We start from the raw sequence: 25,433 nt of genomic DNA, 5'->3' as shown, positions 1-25,433 counted from the left end.
TCTCCAGGATGCCCTCACTCACTGGATCCTCACCACCAGCACCCTGAGACCACCAAGGCAGGACTTTTTTCCTCACAGCCAACACATCTCATGGAATCAAAATCAGAAAAAGATCAAGAGACTTCCAGAAGCACAAATTATTTCCTGAATAACCATAAAAATCTATCTTTACTCGTGGATGTAACAGACATAATAAATATCCTCAGTTGCTTAGGATCCCAGACATAATTAAACTTACCTTTAGTGAATGCAGTGAATGCAGGTACCTAATTAAATGGGTGAAATAATTACTAAGAGGCAAAAAGAGAATCTGGCAATGAGGAAGAGAGGAGGTGACTGGGAATGAGCTTTTAACTTTTGGCTTTAAATATATCACAGAAGAGGGGTCAAGATTATACAAGTAAAGGATACGGAATTTTGGAACATCTTGTGAGAAACTAGTGATGCTGAGTTATAATCCTCTGTAGCTAACAATAGCCAGGGACAGAGAAACATGAGGAAAATCTACCCTTCCTTCTGATGAAAATCCCCAGCATCTTATAAGGACTGAAGAGAAGAAGCAGATTAATTTTTAAGGTCAACCTTTCAGGCCAAGGAGACCAAAAATAAGCCAACATCTCCCACTCTTTGGGGACTCTTAACAGTACCCGCCACAATCTGAGATCTCTGGCAGGTCAGTGGGAAGGGTGAGAACACACTGGTGTGACTTCTAGGTAAGAAGTAGCAGATCACTCAGTACACAAATATGGACTGAGCACCTTCTGTGTACCTGTGCTAACGTGATCTCAGAGCCTGTGTTCCCTGATGTGGCTTCAGGCAAAGAAGAACCCCTGAAGGGGCAGACATGAGACAACAAAACTGACGAGCTCATGGTGTTGCCAACAGCAGCCAGTTCACATTCACTCATGTTTGATGCAAACAAAAGGCAGGGTAAAGGAGATTCCTGCTTAACCTGGCAGTATTCGTGTATCTTAGTGAAAATCTGGCTGGCACATAGCTTGAACAGAGAAGGGAGAACTCTGATCTCCTTGGGTGACTCCCCCCCTCAGCCTCAATACACATGCATGATTCTCTTCAGGGAGCAGAAGACTGCACGTACCTGGGCGGGCAGGGCTCTGTGTTACAAGCCTGGCTCATCGCGGGAGGGCGGTGGACCATATCACACAAGGTGTCATTGACCGTCTGCTGGGTCTGGAGGTGTAAGCACACTGCAATGGCTTCTTGATGGCCTGGAGGTTGGAAAGAGAAAAAATAGAAATACGCAAAAGAAATATACAAATACTCAATGACCTCATTGTGGGGAAAAAAGGAAACAGGGTCTTTGAACCCCTCATTCTTAAGCCACTGCCTTTTTGACTGTATTGCTTGCCTGCAGGATGCATTTCAGGGTCCACATGGAGCAAATGATTGTGCCTTTCCCAAAGTCTCCCAGGCTCTATTATTTCCTCAGTCACTTTGTAAACTCCCAAATGGTCACTTTGAGATGTCAAGGACCACCCCTGAGACCCCATCCACCATCACACTGATCTGCGTTTCAAACACACTCAAGGCCAGTTCAGTTCAGTTCAGTTCAGTCGCTCAGTCGTGTCCGACTCTCCGCGAGCCCATGAATCACAGCACGCCAGGCCTCCCTGTCCATCACCAACTCCCGGAGCTCACTCAAACTCATGTCCACAGAGTCGGTGATGCCATCCAGCCGTCTCATTCTCTGTCGTCCCCTTCTCCTCCCGCCCCCAACCTTTCCCAGCATCAGAGTCTTTTCCAGTGAGTCAACTCACAGCATTAGGTGGCCAAAGTATTGGAGTTTCAGCTTCAGCATCAGTCCCTCCAATGAACACCCAGGATCAATCTCCCTTAGAATGGACTGGTTGGATCTCCTTGAGGTACAAGGTACTCTCAAGAGTCTTCTCCAGCACCACAGTTCAAAAGCATCAATTCTTCGGCGATCAGCTTTCTTCACAGTCCAACTCTCACATCCATACATGACCACAGGAAAAACCACAGCCTTGACTAGACGAACCTTTGTTGGCAAAGTAATGTCTCTGCTTTTTAATATATTATCAAGGTTGGTCATAACTTTCCTTCCAAGGAGTAAGCGTCTTTTAATTTCATGGCTGCAGTCAGCATCTGCAGTGATTTTGGAGCCCAAAAAAATAAAGTCTGACACTGTTTCCACTGTTTTTCCATCTATTTCCCATGAAGTGATGGGACCAGATGCCATGATCTTTGTTTTCTGAATGTTGAGCTTCAAGCCAACCTTTTCACTCTCCTCTTTCACTTTCATCAAGAGGCTTTTGAGTTCCTCTTCACTTTCTGCCATAAGGGTAGTGTCATCTAGTTCCTGCAAATGAATCATCTGCCTGCTCCTTCCAAACATATACAATAATTTCCCTAAGAGGAATTTCCATATCAGCTCCTAAAGAATAACACTTTCTCACATGAGTGGAATCAAACAATATTTGTCCATGCCTAATGTATATTGGACTGCAAGGAGATCAAACCAGTCAGTCCTAGAGGAAATCAACCTTGAACATTCACTGGAAGGTCTGATGTTGAAGCTGAAGCTCCAATACTTTGGCCACCTGATATGAAAAGCCAACTCACTAGAAAAGACCCTGATGCTGGGAAAGATTGAAGGCAGGAGAAGGAGATAACAGAGGACAAGATGGTTGGATGGCATCACTGACTGAATGGACATGAGTTTGAGCAAGCTCCGGAAGATGGTGAAGGACAGGGAAGTCTGGTGTGCCGCAGTCCATGGGGTTGCAGAGAGTCGGACATGACAGAGCGACTGAACAATGAATGTATATTGGGATGCATTTTTAAGGTTAACTTATAGCATGGTCAAATTCATAGAGTCAGAAAGTACTTTGGTAGATGCCAGGGGCAAGAAGCGGGCGAGTAAGTGTTAAATGGGGACAGAATTTCAGTTTGCGCTCAGTCGTGTCTGACTCTCTGATCCCATGGACCATAACCTGCCAGGCTCCTCTGTCCATGGGATTTCCCAGGCAAGAATACTGAAGTGGGTTGCCATTTCCTCCTCCAAGGGATCTTACTGACCCAGGGATCTAACCCTTATCTCCTACATCTCCAGGATTAGCAGGCAGATTCTTTACCCCTAATGCCACCTGGGAAGACCCTTTTGTACCCAAGGGGTTCCAAAATGCAATACAGCCAACCAGCTTCCCTGTTCAAATACAAACTTTCACAGGCACATTTTTCCTTTGAGGCTAGACAGGTCTGTCTGACTCCAAGGCCCAGTCTCAACCATTGTTTTGTTTGTTGAGACAAATTAAAAAAAAAAAAAAGATTATTGGGAAATCAGAACTGAGCAAAATATAAATCAAATTTTGATGGAAAAAATCAAATAAAAATTGTAATAGTAACCAACTATGCTATTTGAAATATGCAAATGTATTCAGTTTCATGCAAGAATGTGTTCCACATTGTGGTTCTTTTTCCAAATGCCATGTTTCAATTCAACCATTTTATAATATTTCGTAGAATACAGTATGGACCAAAAGTATATATAAAATATATATTAGAGATGTTGAGTTCTTTTCCCTAAAATTTCTTTGCTTTCTTCAGTTGTAATCTTATGTTCCTGGGCATAGTAGGATGCAGTCTTAAATCTCCATGCATCTTCCAATGAATTTTCTTTTAATAAACACTAACCTGAAACATGAAGAGACACTGCTACAACATTATAACTCAGGTTCCTCCCTACAAATGTTGAACTTTCTTAGTGATTTTACAAGGACACAGATGCTTATCTTCTAGCAAGTTTCATTTCTTTTTAATCTGAGAAAAATGCAGTTATCTTTCACATATATTCTAATTTATAACCAGAATTATTTACAAAATACACTTGGAGACTATTTTGGAACATGAGTGGGTGGATCTGAAAGCACCAAAGTTACCTCATTTTAACCATTTTTATGGAATTTCACAATTGTTGTGACAAATTAAAGCAAGTTTACTCAAAAGAATATAAGAGTTTAATGAGAGATCTAAGATACTTATTGAGGTAATGTATTTTCCCAAGATCGCCATGAGAATATCTCCCATCCCTCACACTGAACCTATGACATGACTTCACCACTTTCCACTTCAAGAGGTTTGAGCAAACCTTTATCCTCAAAAGAAAAAAGTTATAAAGATAAGTTTATTTCATCTCGTTTTTAACAAAATTTGGACAGTAATAACAAATACGCATTTAGAAGATATAAGATAAATCAAGTGTTGAAATTTCAACGCAATTTCTCTAATAAGTCCTTTGGTAGCATGAGGCAATGTTCTTCACCTCACAGTTGACTTCTGCAATGTCATAATATGAGGGTTATTTTATTTTTTGGCAAAAAATATCTAAAGCCTAAATCAAGAAATGAATTCATAATTAAAGGGTAAAAACACAGACGCTAAGAGGGGAAGCAGAGCCAATAAATGAGCTAATACATTCTCTTTTGTTGGTTTAAGGTTAGTTCTAGTTGGGTTTCTTGCAAATAAATCTTGACTAATTCAACATGCCAAGTAACATATCTCACACACACACACAGAGTAAGAAATACTCGGAGCAACAACAACAACAAAATCTACAGTCAGAACCTTTAAGGTGTTACCCAGTATTTAATATAATAAATACTTTTTAAAAGTTGGAAAATGATTTGAATAAGAAAATTATGTTGATATAATAACCAAATGGCCTTGGCCCTCAGAAATAGATGCAATATGCTTTTTTAAGCAGAGGAACATTAACAAAAATTGATCCTATATTAGTCTATAAAGAAAACTGTATTAAATTCCATAACCTAGAAATTATGTAGGCAATATTCCTTGACCATAATAGAGCCCAACTATAAATGAAAAATAAACAATTAAACCCCCCCAATCCAGACATCAGAATTTAAAAATAATCATTTCTGTTAAATGGCACTAGTGGTAAAGAAAACACCTGCCAATGCAGGAGGTGCAAGAGAGGTGGGTTCAACCCCTGGATGGGAAAAAGCACCTGGAGAAGGAAATGGCAACCTGCTCCAGTATTCTTGCCTGGAGAATCCCATGGACTGAGAAGACTGGTGAGCTACAGTCCATGGGGCCTCAAAGAATCAGACATAACTAAGTGATTGAGCACTCACACACAAAACTCCTAGGTTAAAAACAGTAATTAAGTTACACACTATTTGACAAGAAAAAGGAACAGAGGGTTTAAAGCAACTGGAGATTAGATGAACGCTTGATGATGTTATTAATATCATCAAGAAATGGATGATTTTTCCCAAGAAAATCTAAATTATGAAACTCACTTTAAAATTCAGCTTAGTTCAGTTCAGTTGCTCAGTCATGTCCAACTCTTTGCAACCCCATGGACCACAGCATTCCAGGCCTCCCTGCCCATCACCAACTCCTGGAGTCTGCTCAAACTCATCTTCATTGAGTAGGTGATGAAATCCAACCATCTCATCCTCTGTCATCCCCTTCTCCTTCTGCCTTCAACCTTTCCCAGAATCAGGGTCTTTACAAATGAATCAGATCTTCGCATCAGGTGGCCAAAGTATTGGAGTTTCAGCTTCAACTCAGTCCTTCCAATGAATATTCAAGACTGATCTCCTTTAGGATGGACTAGATGGATCTCCTTGCAGTCCAAGGAACTCCCAAAAGCCTTCTCCGCCACCACAGTTCAAAAGCATCAATTCTTCAGCACTCAGCTTTCTTTACAGTCCAACACTCACATTCATACATGACTACTGGAAAAACCATAGCCTTGATGAGATGAACCTTTGTTGGCAAAGTAATGTCTCTGCTTTTTAATATGCTATCTAGGTTGGTCATAACTTTCCTTCCAAGGAGTAAGCGTCTTTTAATTTCATGGCTTCAGTCACCATCTGCAGTGATTTTGGAGCCCCCAAAAATAAAGTCAGCCACTGTTGCCCCATCTTTTTGCCATGAAGTGATGGGACCAGATGACATGATCTTAGCTTTCTGAACGTTGAGCTTTAAAGCCAACTTTTTCACTCTCCTCTTTCACTTTCATCAAGAGGCTCTTTAGTTCCTCTTCACTTTCTGCCATAATGGTGATGTCATCTGCATATCTGAGGTTATTGATATTTCTCCCGGTAATCTCTATTCCAGCTTGTGCTTCATCCAGCCCAGCGTTTCTCATGATGTACTCTGCGTATAAGTTAAATAAGCAGGGTGACAATATACAGCCTTGACGTACGCCTGTTCCTGTTTGGAACCAATCTGTCCAGTTCTAACTGTCGTTTCCTGACCTGCATACAGGTTTCTCAAGAGGCAGGTCAGGTGGTTTGGCATGCCCATCTCTTTCAGAATGTTCCACAGTTTATTGCGATCCACACAGTCAAAGGCTTTGGCATAATCAATAAAGTAGAAATAGATGTTTTTCTGGAACTCTCTTGCTTTTTTGAAGATCCAGTGGATGTTAGCAATTTGATCTCTGGTTCCTCTGCCTTTTCTCAAATCAGCTTGAACATCTGGAAGTTCACGGTTCACATATTGCTGAAGCCTGGCTTGGAGAATTTTGAGCATGACTTTACTAGCATGTGAGATGAGTGCAATTGTGTGGTAGGTTGAGCATTCTTTGGCATTGCCTTTCTTTGGAATTGGAATGAAAACTGACCTTTTTCAGTCCTGTGGCCACTGCTGAGTTTTCCAAGTTTGCTGACATATTGAGTGTAGCACTTTCACAGAATCATCTTTTAGAATTTGAAATAGGTCAACTGGAATTCCATTACCTCCACTAGCTTTATTTGTAGTGCTGCTTTCTAAGGCCCACTTGACTTCACAATCCAGGATGCCTGGCTCTAGGTGAGTGATCACACCATTGTGATTATCTGGATTGTGAAGATCTTTTTTGTAGAGTTCTTCTGTGTATTCTTGCCACCTCTTCTTAATATCTTCTGCTTCTGTTAGGTCCATACCATTTCTATCCCTTATTGAGTCCATCTTTTCATGAAAGATGAAAAATATAAATAGAGCAAAGGTTAATAGAGTTTTGCCAAGATTCTCTTGGTATAGATTCCCTTGGTATCTCTTAATTTTCTTGAATAGTTCTCTAGTCTTTCCCATTCTATTGTTTTTCTCTATTTCTTTGCGCTGATCACTGAGGAAGGCTTTCTTATCTCTCCTTGCTATTCTCTGGAATTCTGCATTCAAATTGGTATATATCTTTCCTTTTCTCCTTTGCTTTTCATTTCTCTTCTTTTCACAACTATTCATAAGGCCTCCTCAGACAGCCATTTTGCTGTTCTGCATTTCTTTTTCTTGGGGATGGTCTAGATCCCTGTCTCCTGTATTATGTCACAAACCTCTGCCCATAGGTCATCAGGCACCCTGTCTATCAGATCTAGTCCCTTAAATCTATTTCTTATTCCACTGCATGTGGCTGCGCGGTGCTGGAGCAGCGAGAGGCCAAGAGGAGATACTCTACATCCAAGGTCAGTAGCGGTGGCCCTGAAGAGATAACTCACGTGCAATGTAAGAAGCAACGGCTGCACTTTGCTGGAGCAGCCATGAAGAGATACCCCAAGTCCGAGGTAAGAGAAATTCCAGTAAGATGGTAGGTGCTAAGAGAGGGAATCAGAGGACAGACAGACTGAAACCACAATCATAGAAAACTAACCAATCTAATCACATGGAACATAGCCTTGTCTAACTCAATGAAACTAAGTCATGCCGTGTAGGGCCACCCAAGACAGACGGTCTTGGTGGAGAATTCTGACAAAACGTGGTCCATTGGAGAAGGGAATGGCAAACCACTTCAGTATTTTTACCTTGAGGACCCCATGAACAGTATGAAAAGGCAAAAAGATAGGACATTGAAATATGAACTCCCCAGGTTGGTAGGTGCCCAATATGCTACTGGAGATCAGTGGAGAAATAACTCCAGAAAGAATGGAGAGATGGAGTCAAAGCAAAAACAATACCCAGCTGTGGTTGTGACTTGTGATGGAAGTAAGGTCCGATGCTGTAAAGAGCAATATTGCATAGGAACCTGGAATGTTAGATCCATTAATCAAGACAAACAGGAGATGGCAAGAGTGTACGTCGACATTATAGGAATCAGCGAACTAAAATGGACTGGAATGGGTGAATTTAACTCAGATGACCATTATATCTACTACTGTGGGCAAGAATCCCTTAGAAGGAATGGAGTAGCCATCATAGTCAACAAAAGAGTCCGAAATACAGTACTTGGATGCAATCTCAAAAATGACAGAATGATCTCTGTTCATTTCCAAGGCAAACCATTCAATATCATGGTAATCCAAGTCTATGTTCCAACCAGTAATGCTGAAGAAGCTGAAGTTGATCGGTTCTATGAAGACCTACAAGACCTTTTAGAACTAACACCCAAAAAAGATGTCCTTTTCATTATAGGGGACTGGAATGCAAAAGTACGAAGTCAAGAAACACCTGGAGTAACAGGCAAATTTGGCCTTGGAGCACGAAATGAAGCAGAGCAAAGGTTAATAGAGTTTTGCCAAGAGAACACACTGGTCATAGCAAACACACTCTTCCAACAACACAGGAGAAGACTCTAAACATAGATATCACCAGATGGCCAACACCAAAATCAGACTGATTATATTCTTTGCAGCCAAACACGGAGAAGCTCTATACAGTCAGCAAAAACAAGACCGGGAGCTGACTGTGGCTCAGATCATGAACTCCTTATTGCCAAATTCAGATTTAAATTGAAGAAAGTAGGGAAAACCACTAGACCATTCAGGTATGACCTAAATCACTTTAAAATTAAGAGTTTGTATATGACAGTACTTGAAAATGATGTTATAGATCCAGCAACAATTCCCCTCCCAATCCTGCCCCCAAGAGGGAAAAATAAGAACTGAATTTATATAGTTACAGAAACAAAATCTTTCAGACTTTTTAAAGATGTCATCTATGATAGGAACTATTTAAGATTACTTAAAGGTATGGAAAACTCCAATTCATTAAAAAAAAACTAGTATAAACCTGATGACAAAAATCTATAAAAGAGAAAAAAACAGATCTACTTAATATAGTGTTGCCTTACACAATTTTACATGACAGATGCAAACCTAGGGCCATATTGAAAAGGATAGTTAGCATACGTTTTCCTCTCTGCTGATTAACCAGTATGATAGTATAAATACTACTATAAACTCCCAGGTAATGAAAAAAAGGAGAAGCATAATATCGTATGGATCCAGAGGAATGACATTTTGGTGTTAAGATGCAAGTTTTCTAGGACTCCAAATAGGTGAGTTCTTTTTAGGGACCAGCTGAGGAGACAGCTGGTAAAAATAAGGATTGTTAAAAGCCATTTGGCCTCATGAAGGGCATCATAAACATCAGTGGAGCCTGAGAGGAAGTGATCAATTATATCAAGAGTAGCTGAAAGAAACTCCCGCTCAAGGCCTGTTAAGATTTGAAAGGATTTGAAGAGAACAAAATGGTGACTGCTAATGTACTATGTCGGAAACACATCTCCACGGGGAGTATGCCCAAATGAGCTTATGGTGGGCCAATTCAGCTTTCAGACTCCTTTCCCATTTGCAGGAAGGCATTCTTGTACTCCAACATGCTCAGTGGAGGCTACCAATTTGCATCAATATAATTCATATCTAAATGCAAAATCCTAAATTAAATATGGGGTTAGCCAAAAAGTTCATTTGAGTTTTTTCCATAACATCTTAACAGAAAAATCTGAACAAACCTTTTGGCCAACCCAATAGTAGCACACTGTAGTCAAGTCAGTTCAGTCGCTCAGTCGTGTCCGACTCTCTGCGACCCCATGAATCACAGCACGCCAGGCCTCCCTATCCATCACCAACTCCCGGAGTTCACTCAAACTCATGTCCACAGAGTTGGTGATGCCATCCAACCATCTCATCCTCGGTCATCCCCTTCTCCTTCCGCCCCCAACCTTTCCCAGCATCAGAGTCTTTTCCAGTGAGTCAACTCGTCGCATGAGGTGGCCAAAGTACTGCAGTTTCAGCTTTAGCATCAGTCCTTCCAATGAACACCCAGGATCGATCTCCCTTAGAATGGACTGGTGGGATCTCCTTGAGGTACAAGGTACTCTCAAGAGTCTTCTCCAACACCACAGTTCAAAAGCATCAATTCTTCGGCGATCAGCTTTCTTCACAGTCCAACTCTCACATCCATACATGACCACGGGAAAAACCATAGCCTTGACTAGACGGACGTTTGTTGGCAAAGTAATGTCTCTGCTTTTTAATATATTATCAAGGTTGGTCATAACTTTCCTTCCAAGGAGTAAGCGTCTTTTAATTTCATGGCTGCAGTCAGCATCTGCAGTGATTTTGGAGCCCAAAAAAATAAAGTCTGACACTGTTTCCACTGTTTTCCCATCTATTTCCCATGAAGTGATGGGACCAGATGCCATGATCTTTGTTTTCTGAATGTTGAGCTTCAAGCCAACCTTTTCACTCTCCTCTTTCACTTTCATCAAGAGCCTTTTGAGTTCCTCTTCACTTTCTGCCATAAGGGTGGTGTCATCTGCATATCTGAGATTATTGATATTTCTCCCAGCAATCTTGATTCCAGCTTGTGCTTCTTCCAGCCCAGCATTCCTCATGATGTACTCTGCATATAAGTTAAATAAGCAAGGTGACAATATACAACCTTGACGTACTCCTTTTCCTATTTGGAACCAGTCTGTTGTTCCATGTACAGTTCTGACTGTTGCTTCCTGACCTGCATACAGGTTTCTCAAGAGGCAGGTCAGGTGGTCTGGGATTCCCATCTCTTTAAGAATTTTCCACAGTTTATTGTGATCCACACAGTCAAAGGCTTTGGCATAGTTAATGAAGCAGAAATAGATGTTTTTCTGGAACTCTCTTGCTTTCTCCATGATCCAGCGGACGTTGGCAATTTGATAGTCAAGTCAAGAGTATAATAAAAAAATACTACATTGTGACTTCAAACCCTGGGCATTCACCAATCAAATCATTCACACACAAATATTCACACACGCTCAACCAGAAACAAACAGATAGAAACTTCCTATGATCCAGCAGGTAAACCCACTGGCCCATGCAGCAGATAAATCCATCCACCCAGGCATTTCCCTTGCCAGTTTCCATTAGGAGATGCAACTCTAACTAGTTAAGATTGAACTCCACAAGTAGGCTTTAGATTTCACTCCCTTCCATCATAGGAAGCTTGTTGACACTTTGCCTTTTGCTTTCATTCTGGAACTTTCTCAATGCCTTTATTTAAAAGAAAATTATTGATTTAGCTGTGCTGGGTCTTTGCAAGATTTTTAGTTGCAGCATGCAGGAACTAGTTCCCTGACCAGGGAGGGCTCCCTGCACTGGAAGTGTGGAGTCGTAGCCACTGGGCCACCAGGGAAGTCCCCTCTCACTGCCTTTTAAATGCACCTGGACTCTCTGTCATGAAGTGACAGCACACAGCCCTCCCTTAACAAACCATGCCTTCTAGCCATCTTCCTCTCTGTGGGCCCCCGACATCTCTTGTTATCCCATTTAATCCCTTTTTTACAATACAACTGGACTAACCTTTTTGAAATAAACATTTGATCATTAATTTCCATTTTAATGACTTGGATGGCTTCTCATTGTTCTTAGGATAAAGACCCAGATGAACATGGCCTGTAAGACCTTCACTGTCTGGCCACTGTTTTCCTTTCCAGCATCATCTCACATTAAACCCCATCTTTCTCAGTACACTAGCTGTGCCCAACTTCTTCAGCTCCTGGAATTTCCCATGTGCCCTCTTGCCACCTAGCGCCCTTCCACATGATCCTTTTCCTGCTGGAAATTCTCTTTGTATCACTGTCTCAAACTTCTTTTGCTTAATTAATTTCTCATCTTTTAGACTTAAAGTTGAAATGTAATTGTTCTTAGGGAATCTTCCCTTGACCTCCCAAATTAGGTCAAATTCCTCCTATTATGTGCTTTCATGGCATCATATACTTCTTTTAAAAATTTGTTTCTAGTTATTTTTTGGTCACACCACACGGCATGTGGGATCTTAGTTCCTTGACCAGTGATCGAACCTGTGCCCCCTGTGATGGAAGTGCAGATTCTTAACTACTGGAACACCAGGCAAGTCCCAACCATATCCTTTTTTGTAGCTGCAATAACCAGCTGTAAGTTTACACATATGTGTGTGTGATTATGCGATTTCCCCCTCTAGATCTGAGTTGCAGAGGTGGGAGATATTTGTCTCTATCACCTAGGTCAGCACCTTACACAAAAAGAACACACAATAAATATTTGTAGGATGCTGTTTTCAAATGAAACAATAAGAGAGATTCCTGCTACTGTCAAGACCAAGGCAAAGTTGATATCATCTACCTTATTTACTATTGTTCTTGCAATTCTGGACAATGCAATAAGAGAGAGATAAAACCTAAACAGGATAAACAACTATTGGAAAGAGAAAATCATCATTAATTGCAGATGATGATTTACTTGAGGAATTCAAAGAATGCATTTGGCACAGTTAGATGCATTAAGGGGTTCAGTAATTTAGTCTGTTTTCTTTTAAAAGAAAAAATCAATATTCTATGATGAATAACTTCTTATATTATAAACTTATAAACTCTTATATTATCCCACCAACACTTATAACACACAAGTGTCAGGCACAGTGATTAAACACTTCTCCAATATAACCTTGCTTAAGAATCACATTTAATCCTTTCATTAATCCTAATAATGTAGGTGTGGCTCTTCTCATTTTACAAAAATAAACCTCTGCAAATTTAAACATGTAGCCCAAAGGGAGGGGCAGAACTATGGTTCAAAATGAGGCCAAAGTCCATGTCTATGCTACTAGCCTGTGATTTTAGAAAAAAACACAAAGGGAGAAACGAAAGGTCATAAATGCAATAAATAATATAAGACACAAGAGAAAATGTTAGTGAGGAATGTTTACGGTGTGCATGTGTGTGTGTTCAGTCATTAAGTTGTATCCGACTCTTTGCGACCCCATGGACTGTAGCCTTCCAGGCTCCTCTGTCCATGGGAATCTCCAGGCAAGATTACTAGAGTGGGTTGCCATTTCCTCCTCCAGGGGATCTTCCCCACCAAGGGATCAAACCTGCATCTCTTATGTCTCCTGCATTGCAGGTGGATTCTTTACCACTAGCGCCACCTGGGAAGCCCATGTTGATAGTGTAGTAAATTACAAAACCTTATCAGTGGGTATTTAAAAGGTAAGCATAACTTTCAGGATGTACATACACATATAACATAATGCTGTATATCATATACTTAGAAAAACTCTGGAGACTGGAAATTGAGTATGTCTGCATTCTTTATACTTTTGGAAATTGAGAAAGAATTGTTGCCACTCCAGTATGAAAGCAGACTTGCAAAAGATTCTTAAACATCAATGATTACAACAAACTGATTTACTTTTATATCCTGTATGATGTGAAGGCAAGTTAAGACTATACAAATATACAATATTGGGATGGGAATCAGAGATTTATCTTTTTTAAAATATATCACTTGCCTATCTTATTTTTCTACCAGAAACAGGAATGCTGAAGAAATAACTGCATGTCTGTGGAAATTTTATTTTCCTGTGGTTTCCAGTCATTGCAGACTTACCCTCCCTGTTATCCAGGATAAGGGTTAAAATCCACATTCAAAACCACTCATAAGTGGGCTTGCAGAGGTTGAGCGTCTAAAGCCACATTAAAATGGATTACAGAGAGGCAAGTGTCACTGCCTGTAAGTAATGCAGTAGGGACAATAAAGCCAACATAACCGACAGCTGTGCTCCCTCAGGACAAGCACCGTGCCTTCATTCTCTATCATGGTACTGAGCTTGGAACAGAGTGGAGAGCCCAGAGTCTAGCACAGAGCAGGTGTTCAGTTTCCTGCATTTAGAGGATTTTATAACCCTCCAAGCATTCCAAGTACTCAATAGAATTGAGTTACATATTTAAAATGAAACTTTAAACTTGAACTCAATAAATTAAAAACATTAAGAAAATTTAAGCCTGAACGAAGAAATTAAACCATTGCTTTTTGCAAAGTGAAGAATCTTACTATAAGCACTTACAGTTCAACCCCTCAATAAAGAAGTTGTCCACTCTCTATTTTGGACTGGGTGATACACTCTGACTCTCAACTTCCCTAGCGATACCATTTGGGTTCATGGGCATGCAAGGTTCATCTAATGATATTACCCTGAATTACACAACACAGGATGGCCTCACAAGGCTAAATTCTGTTTAACTGAGAGTTGAAAGATTAGCAAGCTGAGCCCTGTTAAAATTTGCAAAATGTGTTCCAATTATATAAGAGGATGTCAGAAACAAATGGACACCATCCCATCCACCATGTGAGTCCTGAATTGCACTTCTAACATGTGCAAGGCCTTTCTCTCCTCACAGCTGGTCAAAAGGCCCACAGTGCCAATAAGGATAAATTGAACTGGTCAAGTTTCACAAAACTTGTATGCCTTAAACAGATACAGAGATCATTTTACTACTCCTAACTATATATCCAAGAGAAATGAAGATGTACGTCCACACAATAACGTGTACACGAATGTTCAGAGCCGTTTTAGGCATAGTATCCAAGACACACGAATAAACCAAACTCTAACTGATGAATGGATAAATATGGACATATCCATACAATGGAATAGGATTCAAACCTAAAAAGAAACAAAGTGCTGACTTATGTTACAACATGGATGAACCTTGAGAGCACACCAAATGAAAGAAGATGGTCACACAGATTGCTTATTGTGTGATTCCATTTACATGAAACGTCCAGAAGAAATAAAAAGTAGATTAGTAGTTGTGAAAGGCTGCTGGTAGCAGGAAAATAGGGGTTTGAGAGGAAATGGGGGGGGGGGTGATTTCCTAAGGGTACAGGGTTCTTTTGGGGCCAAAGTCTTCTAAAATTGTTTTGATGGGGTCTTCCCTGGTGGTCCAGTTAAGATTCCACCTTGCAATGCAAGGGACATGAGTTCGACCCCCGACTGGGTAACGAAGCCTGTGTGCTGCATTCAGAAGAGTCTGTGTGCTGCATGAAAGATCACACATGGCCCAACTAAGACCCAGTGCAGCAAAATACATCAGTGTTAAAAGAAGATTGTGACGATGGGTACACAACTCTGTGAATACACCAAAAAACACCACGTTGTATACTTCAGATACATAAATTGTATGGTATGTGAATTATATCTTAATAAAGTTGTTACCAAAAAAACAGAAAATCATGCCAGGGGGTCTAGGCCTCCTGGAGGTGGAACCCAAGGCCGTCTTAGTGGGCACTGGGATCATAGCAGATCTGAACATTTTGGCATAAGGCTCCAAAAATGAGGTCTAATAGACTATCTCAACTGAATCAGAATTCATCTGGTCAATTTTCCTTGGGCAACTCTATGCAACATGCCATGCTTTCCCACCTGGATGGCCTTCTTGGTCAGGAAAAAACTGAAATCAAGGATGACAGAATTAGATGCAAGACTAATTCTCTCAATGGCAGTATTCAAAAGCCTGAGATTAATACAGTAGATACACTGGAAAAGACTCTGATGCTGGGAAGGATTGGGGGCGGGAGGAGAAGGGGACGACAGAGAATGAGATGGCTGGATGGCATCACCGACTCGATGGACATGAGTTTGAGTGAACTCCGGGAGTTGGTGATGGACAGGGAGGCCTGGCGTGCTGTGACTCATGGGGTCGCAAAGAGTCGGACACGACTGAGCAACTGAACTGAACTGAAGCAATAGCCGGGGGCTTCCCAGGTGGTGCTAGTGGTAAAGAAATTGTAATCACTCAGCCGTGTCTGACTCTGAGACCCCATGAACAGCAGCCCACCTGGCTCCTCTGTCCATGGAATTCTTTAGGCAAGAATACTGAAGTGGATTGCCATTTCCCTGCCTGGCAGTGCAGGAGACGTAAGAGACTCAGGTTCGATCCCTGGGTCTGAAAGATCCCCTGGAGAAGGGCATGGCAACCCACTCCAGTATTCTTGTCTGGGGAATCCCATAGACAGAGGAACCTGGCAGGCTACAGTCCATGTGGTCACAAAGAGACAGACACAATTGACTGAGCAGGCATGCAAGCGTGCATGACTATCTCTGGAGGGCTTCCCCCGACTCATCAGGAAAGTACCAGTTCCCAGATTACGAAGGGTATATCAGTCTTAAGGCTTCCAAGATATAACAGAAGACATGTCCAGAACCCTGAACCCAGAGGTTTGAGCCAAAGCAGACATGAAAGTGAGGAGGAAAGTGAGCCTTCTATTTCTGGGAGGGAAGAGACACAGTAGACATTTAGTGTTGGGTGAAGCAGGCTAAACTCCTGGCTAGTTGAGGTGGGCTTCTAGGAACCAGGGAGAAGCAAGCAAGAGAGAGAGAGAATCTGGAGGCAGATAAGAGTTCTTTTCCTAATTGCACAGGGGTACCACCATATGAAAGACAGTAGCTTATTAATTGAGGCCTAGGGGTAAAGCACACGCCTGGGTTTACTGATGGGCTGGTATCCAGGATAGGTGGATTTACAGGTTGAACTACACAGGAAAGAGAAAGACAGATACCTCAAGTCACAGCGACTGGATGGCAAGAACGGAGAATGCACTCCACCTGCCTAGGGAAGAGGCCAGGGCACAAGGACTGGTACACGAGCTCTTAAGACCTGATGGGGAGTGCCTAGTAAAGGGTACAGGGCTGCCAGGAGGAGTGGAGAAGGCTGTTGAGCCAACTGCCTCCTAAGGCAGCAGCTTCCTTAGCTTTCTCACCACTGACTGGCACTGAAGTCAGAGCATTTCTTTCTTTTTTCTTTGACCATGCCACACAGCATGGAGGATCACAGTTCCCTGACCTGGGATCAAACCCATGCCCCTTGCAGTGGAAGTGCATGGTCTTAACAACTGGACCACCAGGGAAGTCTGATTAGAGCATTTCTAGCCCCCAACTTCAGCCACGACAGCTGGCTGGACGGCACAGTCAGGAGTCAGTGAGAGGATGTCAGGGGCCTGGATTCCTGAGACAGGAGTTCCCTTCATGTCAGTAGAGGACCTTGGTTTCCCACTGATTATTTCTGTCCTTTTACTTCTAGCAGAGAGAGAATGACTATCTGGACTTCCCTCTGCTCATTCACTCCATTTTGGATCCTGGAATGCTTGAAGCACCTTGGCGCTAATTTCCACCCCAAGGGGGCCACCTGACAATATGATCACTTCCTAGTCCTATCCGGGTTCCTGGCTGTGCGTACACACATGTACACACACATAAATCATGGTGATCAGTTTGCTCCATATTGGTTTCTGGTTCAATGTGCAGGTACGAACCTAAATTATTTTCTGAGGATAACTTCTGACCAAGACAGCATCAGATAAGGCACTCCCAGGCTGCTTCATTCTGTAATTCTGACTTACGCACAACACTACCTCAACTAATTTCTTGCATTTTCCTATTTATTCTCTATCAATCGGTGACCTCTGTAACCATCTCAGTTAGGCAAATGCTTAGGAACACAGGATCTAGTCCCACTGTTCTTTATCTATCTAAAATAATGATGATGAAAACTGATAGAAAGAAAAGGCACAGTTTTCAATTATTCAAATGAATTCTCCTCCTTTGGACTTCTGCTAGTTTGTAGATGAGGCTTTACCGATTTAGTATTGCTATTTCTCAAACCATCAGCAACGCCAGACACAGCTGTCCCTTAAGTAAAAGATCAAATACCTCCCAAACAGGTGGCGGTGCAGGGGGTGAAGCCAGCGTATTCCCAGTCGTAGGTCGTCTCACTATCCTGCTCCTGCAGGGAAGCGGCCAGCTCTCGGGTGGCAGGGTTCTCATCACAGGGCTGCAGGAGGCAGGGCCGCTCTGTGGGCAGCCGGGGGCCCTCACACTCTTCCTCTGGCAGCTCGGTCTCAGTTTGCGTGAAGGTCAGGAGCACGCGGCACTTCACCTCTCGCACCTGAACACCTGGCCCACATGTGGCACTGCAGGTGGACCAGGGCTCCGGAACGAACCTGCAGGCAACCGGGGAGCCCCAAGGTCGGAGCAGGGGAGGACACGGGCCATCAGTCCAAAAAGATCACAAAGGGAGAGTGACAAGCATTCTATGAAGGAAAAAAGTAATTTCATTCAGAGGGGATTCAATATGTTTCGGAGGCTGTCCTTTTGTTGGTGCCTGAAAACGTGTCATGGACAAACATTCCAACCTCATCAGCAACAGAAAGAAGCTTTTACCAGAGATACACTGAACTTTTACACCCATTTTATTTAATTCAAATTTTGTGCCCTGACCTTTGCATATCATCGTTAAAAGGTTTTGTGTAAGATTTGGTCATAATAAATCGTGTAGAGATAATCTCTACTCTGAGTTCTTTTATAACATGGAGATGTTCACCAGTATTTATTCAAGAAATCTTTTTGGTGCTTACCCTGTCTTAACAGGCAGAATTTTATTAAAATGTCTTGATATTTAGGAGCAAAACTGTAGGATAACAAATGCTTTCTGCAGAGTGGTGGTGGTGGTTTAGTCACTAAGTTGTGTCCAACACTTGCAACCCCATGGACTGTAGACCACCAGGCTCCTCTGTTCATGGGATTCTCCAGGCAAGAACTCTGCAGTGGGTTGCCATTTCCTTCTCCTTCTGCAGAGTAGATGAAGCTTTAATATTCTTTTTTATTTAATATGTGGGCTTCCCTGGTGGCTCGTGGTAAAGAATCTGCCTGCCATTGCGGGAGATACAGGTTTGATTCCTGGTCCAGGAAGAGCCCCTGGAGAAGGAAATGGCAACCCACCCCAGTATTCTTACCTAGAGAATTCCATGAACAGAGGAGCCTGGCGGGCTACAGTTTATGGGGTCCCAAAGAGTTGGACATGACTGAGCAACTAAACAACATACAACATTTTAATATATAACAACACACAAAACTTCTGAATTTTCTTGAAACTATCACAGCTGTTGCCCAATCTGACTGAATAAAGCATGTATTTCTTATCCTGAATCTTTATCCACTAAATCACAGGGTGTCCTCCTTTGGCCTACAGGTCAAATCCCATCCATCCATTTCTGCACAGTCTACCAGCTAAGAATGATTTTCATAGTTTTAAATGGATGGGGAGAAAAAAGAAGGATAATACTTTGTGTCATGTAAAAATGACATAAAATTCAATGTGTGTTCATAACTAAAGATTTATTGGAATACAGTCATGGTCACTTGTTCAGCCTTGTTTATGACTGCTTTTGTGTTACGTGCCAGGTCTGAGGATTTGCAATATAGACTGTTTGGCTGGCAAAATCTGAGATATTCATTATTTGGCTCCTTAAAGAAAATGTTTACTGATTCCTGCACTGAATTTAAGACACATTGAGACATATATTTTTAAGACAATCTGAAGCAACACTTGCATCATGAGATATTAATAACTGATAGGCCGGAAAAAGAGCAGTGATTGAGTAAGTCTGGAAAACACTGTTTTCAATAATGTTCAATAGGTTTATTTACCGAAAAAAATTTCCCAAAACTATATGAACACATACCATACATACTCAAGGCGGGTGGATAGGACGTGCATGATTTCCCAAATTTAAGTGAATATAGACCTCTATTCATGGGAAAATGTTGTACTAAATAACTTCAGAAAAAACGCTGCTGAGCTGTTCACTTCAAATACAGTTTCAAAGCTTAATGTTTAAAATCTCAGAATGAGCTGGTTGTAAAGATCTCTCAGAATCACCTAAGCATCTCTCTCTACATGAGGCTTCACCACAGTTGTACACAAGAGCACAGCAGAATCGAAACATAATTGCTCTCCATGAGCAATAAAGGAATATCAATAACACCTCCCTTTTTTCATTTTGTTTTGTTGGAAATTGTTCCTGGGAAACTATTTTCTAATCCTCATTTTCCATGACTCAGCTCCTTAGGATGGAGTAGTACTGGAGCAATATTTGCATCTTTACTCTTTTCTGTGCTTGCTGCTTTCCCATGGGAAAACTGGAAAGGAGACTGATTAAATTTAAGAAGACACAACCATACAATGTATTCACTAATAGGATGAGGTTATTGAAAAGAAGAAGGTGAATCTATGTAAACTGATAAGGAATATTCTCCTTTTGGAGGCTGTTAAATGAAATAAGTATGTCGTCTTATGAAATAAGTATCATAAGCTATAATCTTTTGTCTAACTACACAAAAGGGCACAGACATGCCTATATAGTGTATATATTACATATTGTTGTTGTTCAGTTGCTAAGTCATGTCCCACTCTTTGCAACCCCATGAACTGCAGTACACCAGGCTTCCCTGTCCATCACTAACTCCCTGAATTTGCTCAAACTCATTTCCAAGGAGTCAGTGATGTCATCCAACCATCTCATCCTCTGTCACCCCCTTCTCCTCTTTCCCTCAATCTTTCCCAGCATCAGGATCTTTTCCAATAAGTTGGCTCTTCGCATCAGGTGACCAAAGTATTGGAACTTCAGCATCAGTTCTTCCAATGAATATTCTGGGTTGATTTCCTTCAGGATTAACTGGTTTGATCTCTTTGCAGTACATGGGACTTTCAAGAGTCCTCTCCAGCACCAAAGTTCAGAAGCATGAATTCTTCAATGCTCAGCCTTCTTTATGGTCCAACTCTCACATCTGTACATGACTACTTGAAAAACCATAGTTTTGACTATACAGAGCTTTGTTGGCAAAGTAATCTCTGCTTTTTAACACAATGTCTGTCATAGCTTTTCTTTCAAGGAGTAAGTGTCTTTTAATTTCATGGCTGCAGTTACAGTCCACAGTGATTTTGGAGCTCAAGAAAATAAAATCTGTCACTTTTTCCACTTTCCCCCCATCTGTTTGCCATGAAGTAACGGGATTGGATGCCACGATCTTAGTTTATTGAATGTTGAATTTTAAGCCAGCTTTTTTACTCTCCTCTCTCTTTCATCAAGAGGCTTTCTAATTCCTCTTTGCTTTCTGTCATTAGAGTGGTATCATCTGCATATCTGAGGTTGTTAATATTTCTTCCTTCACTCTTGATTCCAGCTCATGATTCATCCAGCCCTGCATTTCTCATGATGTACTCTGCATATAAGTTAAATAAGCAAGGTGACAGTATACAGCCTTGATGTACTCCTTTCCCAATTTTGCACCAGTATGTTGTTTCACATCTGATTCTAACAGTACATATTTATAGCCTCTATGTTATCTATCGGAGAAGGCAATGGCAAGCCACTCCAGTACTCTTGCCTAGAAAATCCCATGGATGGAGGAACCTGGTAGGAACCTGGGGTCGCTAAGGGTCGGACACGACTGAGCGACTTCACTTTCACACATTGGAGAAGGAAATGGCAACCCACTCCAGTGTTTTTGCCTGGAGAATCCCAGGGACAGAGGAGCCTGGTGGGCTTCCGTCTATGGGGTAACACAGAGTCGGACACGACTGAAGTGACTTAGCAGCAGCATGTTATCTATGCTAATTTATATATAATTTCTCTTTTCAGGAAGTAATTGCAAGAGCTGGGAACTGGAGTTTATAGAAGGAGGCTTTTACGATATTTTGTTGCTGTTTTTTTAGAATTAATTTTTATTGGAGGATAGTTGCTCTATAATGTTGTTAGTTTCTACTGTACAGCACAGTGAACCAGCTATACGTATACATGTATCCCCTCATTTTTTAAATTTCCTTCCCAGTTAGGTCACCACAGAGCACTGAGTAGAGTTCCCTGTGCTATACAGTAGGCTCTCATGAGTTTTCTATTTTATATGTAGTATCAATAGTGTATATACATCAATTCCAATCTCCCAATTCATCCCACTCCGTTCTTTCTGCTTTGGTGTCCATGCGTTTGTTCTCTACATCTGTGTCTCTATTTCTCTTTTGCAAATAGGATCATCTACACCATTTTATAGATTCCATATGTATGTGTTAATATCTGATATTTGTCTTTGTTCATTTTCATTTTGCACCTTTTAAAGGCTTGAACTTTCTAACCATAAGCATACCATACTTCTATGGTCATTAATTTTTTCTCTTTTCTCCTTCACAATAAAAACTGAAATTGGGGATTATGTTTTAATGGGAAATAGATTTTTTTTCATTCAGATTGGACTCTTACGTCTCCTAGATTCAGAATCCTGAGAGAAGGTGGAGTAAGTGAGGAGGCCCATCTTAATTCCCAACTGGGCAAATGATGGTTACACTTGATGTTTTTCAGGTGTCCTGGATGTTCCAAGTTGGTAATCATTTTTTTTTCTTAGCTTGTGGGATCTTAATTCCCCAACCAGTGATCGAACCCCAGCCTTCAACAGTGAAAGTCTGGAGTTCTACCCACTGGCCCACCAGGGAATTCTATCAAGTTGGTTTTCAAAGATCCTTTTAAGTGTCCTCTTAAAAAACAAATATCAGAGCTGTCCAACTTATCCACAAGTGATCTGGGGGAGGCGAGATGGGGAGTCATGGTAACTAAAAAATGTATGCATCATCCTGCATGATTTTCTTTCACACATTATTTTTTATTTAAACAAAGGACATTATCATGTTCATGCAGTTCTGAATCTTGTTTTGTCTTTGTTCCTCCCTCCACACACACACACACACAAACACACACAGTCATTTTTTCTTTAAAGAAAAGAAAGTCACGCAGTTGCACACAAGCATTTGAAGAGTGATGTCGGGGCAGAACAACCAGAGAAACAGAGCATGTTCCCTGTGTCTTTGCACAATGCATGCATGCGTGCTCAGTTGCTCAGTTGTGTCCAACTCCACAACAGAGAAGATTTTTTTTAAAAGAGCAATTCAAGGGACTTCTCTGATGGTCCAGTGATTAAAAGACTTCATTTTCCAATGAAACGGTATAGGATCAATCCCTGGTCAGGGAATCCCACATGCCTTGAGGCCAAAATCCCAAAACATAAAAGAAAAGAACAATTCACTTATAAGAGAGCCTAGGCAGGAGATGATAAAACCACAGAACAAAACGGAAAAGTACAGAGCTGAAGAAACAAACTGTGAAACATAGCATCATTAGAAAGTAACAATTCAGAACCAAGAGAAAAAAATAGAAGAAACATGGCTGAAGGTCAAATTAATAACATGGAAGCAAGACTTGGAAGTGAATGCAGTGTTGAGAGAGAGAAAGAAAAGTTTTAAAGCAATCAGAGGGGTGAATGGAGGGCTGGGCTGCAAAGGAAGCGTCTGGGTGATGGAGATGTTCTCTATCAAGAATGCAGCTGGGGTTCTGTGTTTTGTGTCCACCTGTTACAACTCATCACTTTAGACAGACACAGATTTTGTATGTAAATTATATCTCTCTAAAATTGATTTTTAATGCAGTTTTTAGAGATAAAATGAGAGAGAATCCAATATTGAAGATAGTTGGATTCTTCAAGTAGAGGTTTCAACACATGAAACAGAAAAAAAAAAGTTCATAAATAAAATATGTGAAAAATGTGCCTAAAATGCCTGGAAAGGTTACACTGTCTTCCAGGAAAAAGTGATACAAAATGATTAACATAAAAACCTAGAGCTTTCAGCAGAATGCCCTCCCTAAAGCTACCCACACCCTAATACCTAGAATATATGAATATGCTGCTACATGGCATAAGGGATTCTGCAGATGTGATTAAGGTTATGGACCTCAAGATAGGGCAATTATCCCAGTGGGTCTAATCACACAAGTCCTTAAAAGCAGAAAGAATTCTCTGACTGGAGTTAGATGCAGCAGAACAAGACGCAAGAGTGAGAGAAAGAGAGGTACTCAACCCGCTGTGGCTGGCTCCAGGATGGAAGGGGCCAGGAGCCAAGGAATGCAGGAGGCCTCCACAGTGGGAACAGCTCCTGGCCAAGAGCCGGCAAGGAAATGGAGATTTCAGCTCTGCAACTGCATGGATCTGCACTCTGCCAACTGCCTGAATGAGCCTGGAAGTGGATTCCACCCTGGGCCTCCAGAGAAGAGATTAGACTGACAGACGTCATGATTTTAGCGTAGTGGGACCTATAGAAATCAGCTAAATATATTCGGTTTCTGGAGTTGGTGATGGATAGGGAGGCCTGGTGTGCTGTGATTCAAGGGGTAGCACAGAGTCGGACACGACTGAGCGACTGAACTGAACTGAAAGCACTGCTGCTGCTGCTGCTGCTAAGTCACATTAGTTGTGTCCAACTCTGTGCAACCCCATAGATGGCAGCCCACCAGGCTCCCATCCCTGGGATTCTCCAGGCAAGAAGATTGTACTGGGTTGCCATTTCTTTTTCAGTGCATGAAAGTGAAAAGTGAAAGTGAAGCTGCTCAGTCATGTCCGACTCTGTGCGACCCCATGGACTGCAGCCTACCAGGCTCCTCCGTCCATGGGATTTCCCAGGCAAGAGTACTGGAGTGGGATGCCATTGCCTTCTCCAGTCTTAAAGCACTAAGTTTATGTAAATAAATATACTTAAAAATTAAGACTTTGAGGATGAAAAAAAGAATTGCATAAGCATCTAGCTACAAAAATCAAGTCCCTTATAAGAATAAAAAGTCAGGTGGACTACAGACTCAGCAACATTCAAAACCAGAAAAAGATGAACAAAAGTTTTGAGAGAGGGAGTTTGGGTCCCAAAAATATTATGTCCAGTCAAACTGTTATTCAAATACAAAGGCAATAATTTCCTGTCATATAGCAACAGTAATAGTACCAACCTAATGGGGTTAGCAAGGAGAGATAAGAAAGCCTTCCTCAGCGATCAATGCAAAGAAATAGAGGAAAACAACAGAATAGGAAAAATAAGAGATCTCTTCAAGAAAATTAGAGATATCAAGGGAACATTTCATTCAAAGATGGGCTCAATAAAGGACAGAAATGGTATGGACCCAACAGAAGCAGAAGATATTAAGAAGAGGTATCAAGAATACACAGAAGAACTGTACAAAAAAGATCTTCACGACCAAGAAAATCACGATGGCGTGATCACTCACCTGGAGCCAGACATCTTGGAAAGTGAAGTCAAGTGGGCCTTAGAGAGCATCACTATGAACAAGGCTAGTGGAGGTCATGGAATTCAAATTGAGCTATTTCAAATCCTGAAAGATGATGCTGTGAAAGTGCTGCACTCAATATGCCAGCAAATTTGGAAAACTCAGCAGTGGCCACAGGACTGGAAAAGGTCAGTCTTCATTCCAATCCCAAAGAAAGGCAATGCCAAAGAATGCTCAAACTACCACACAATTGCACTCATCTCACACGCTAGTAAAGTTATGCTCAAAATTCTCCAAGCCAGGCTTCAGCAATATGTGAACCATGAACTTCCAGATGTTCAAGCAGGTTTTAGAAAAGGCAGAGGAACCAGAGATCAAATTGCCAACATCCGATGGATCATGGAGAAAGCAAGAGAGTTCCAGAAAAACATCTATTTCTGCTTCACTGACTATGCCAAAGCCTTTGACTGTGTGGATCACAATAAACTGTGGAAAATT

General features: G+C 41.4%; 1 protein-coding gene across 5 annotated transcripts in view; it reads right to left on the bottom strand.

Annotated features, from left to right (window-relative positions):
* The window catches only part of LOC129550338 (ADAMTS-like protein 3), a 408,047-nt gene that overhangs the window by 120,086 nt on the left and 262,528 nt on the right, over window positions 1-25,433 (bottom strand). For all 5 annotated transcript variants that reach the window (XM_055417913.2, XM_088829596.1, XM_088829595.1 and 2 more), the window contains 2 exons: window positions 17,713-18,002; window positions 1,100-1,229 (listed from right to left, as the gene is read on the bottom strand). In XM_055417913.2, the coding sequence (XP_055273888.2) occupies window positions 1,100-1,229; window positions 17,713-18,002 (420 nt within the window). The remainder of the gene's footprint in view (window positions 1-1,099; window positions 1,230-17,712; window positions 18,003-25,433) is intronic.

The sequence above is a fragment of the Moschus berezovskii genome, chromosome 21, assembly GCF_049115385.1.
Source record: "Moschus berezovskii isolate FMDL1 chromosome 21, NW_MosBer_1.0, whole genome shotgun sequence".
NCBI lineage: Eukaryota > Metazoa > Chordata > Mammalia > Artiodactyla > Moschidae > Moschus > Moschus berezovskii.
The sequence above is the reverse complement of the archived record's forward strand: the minus strand, read 5'-3'. Positions and strand labels throughout refer to the sequence as shown.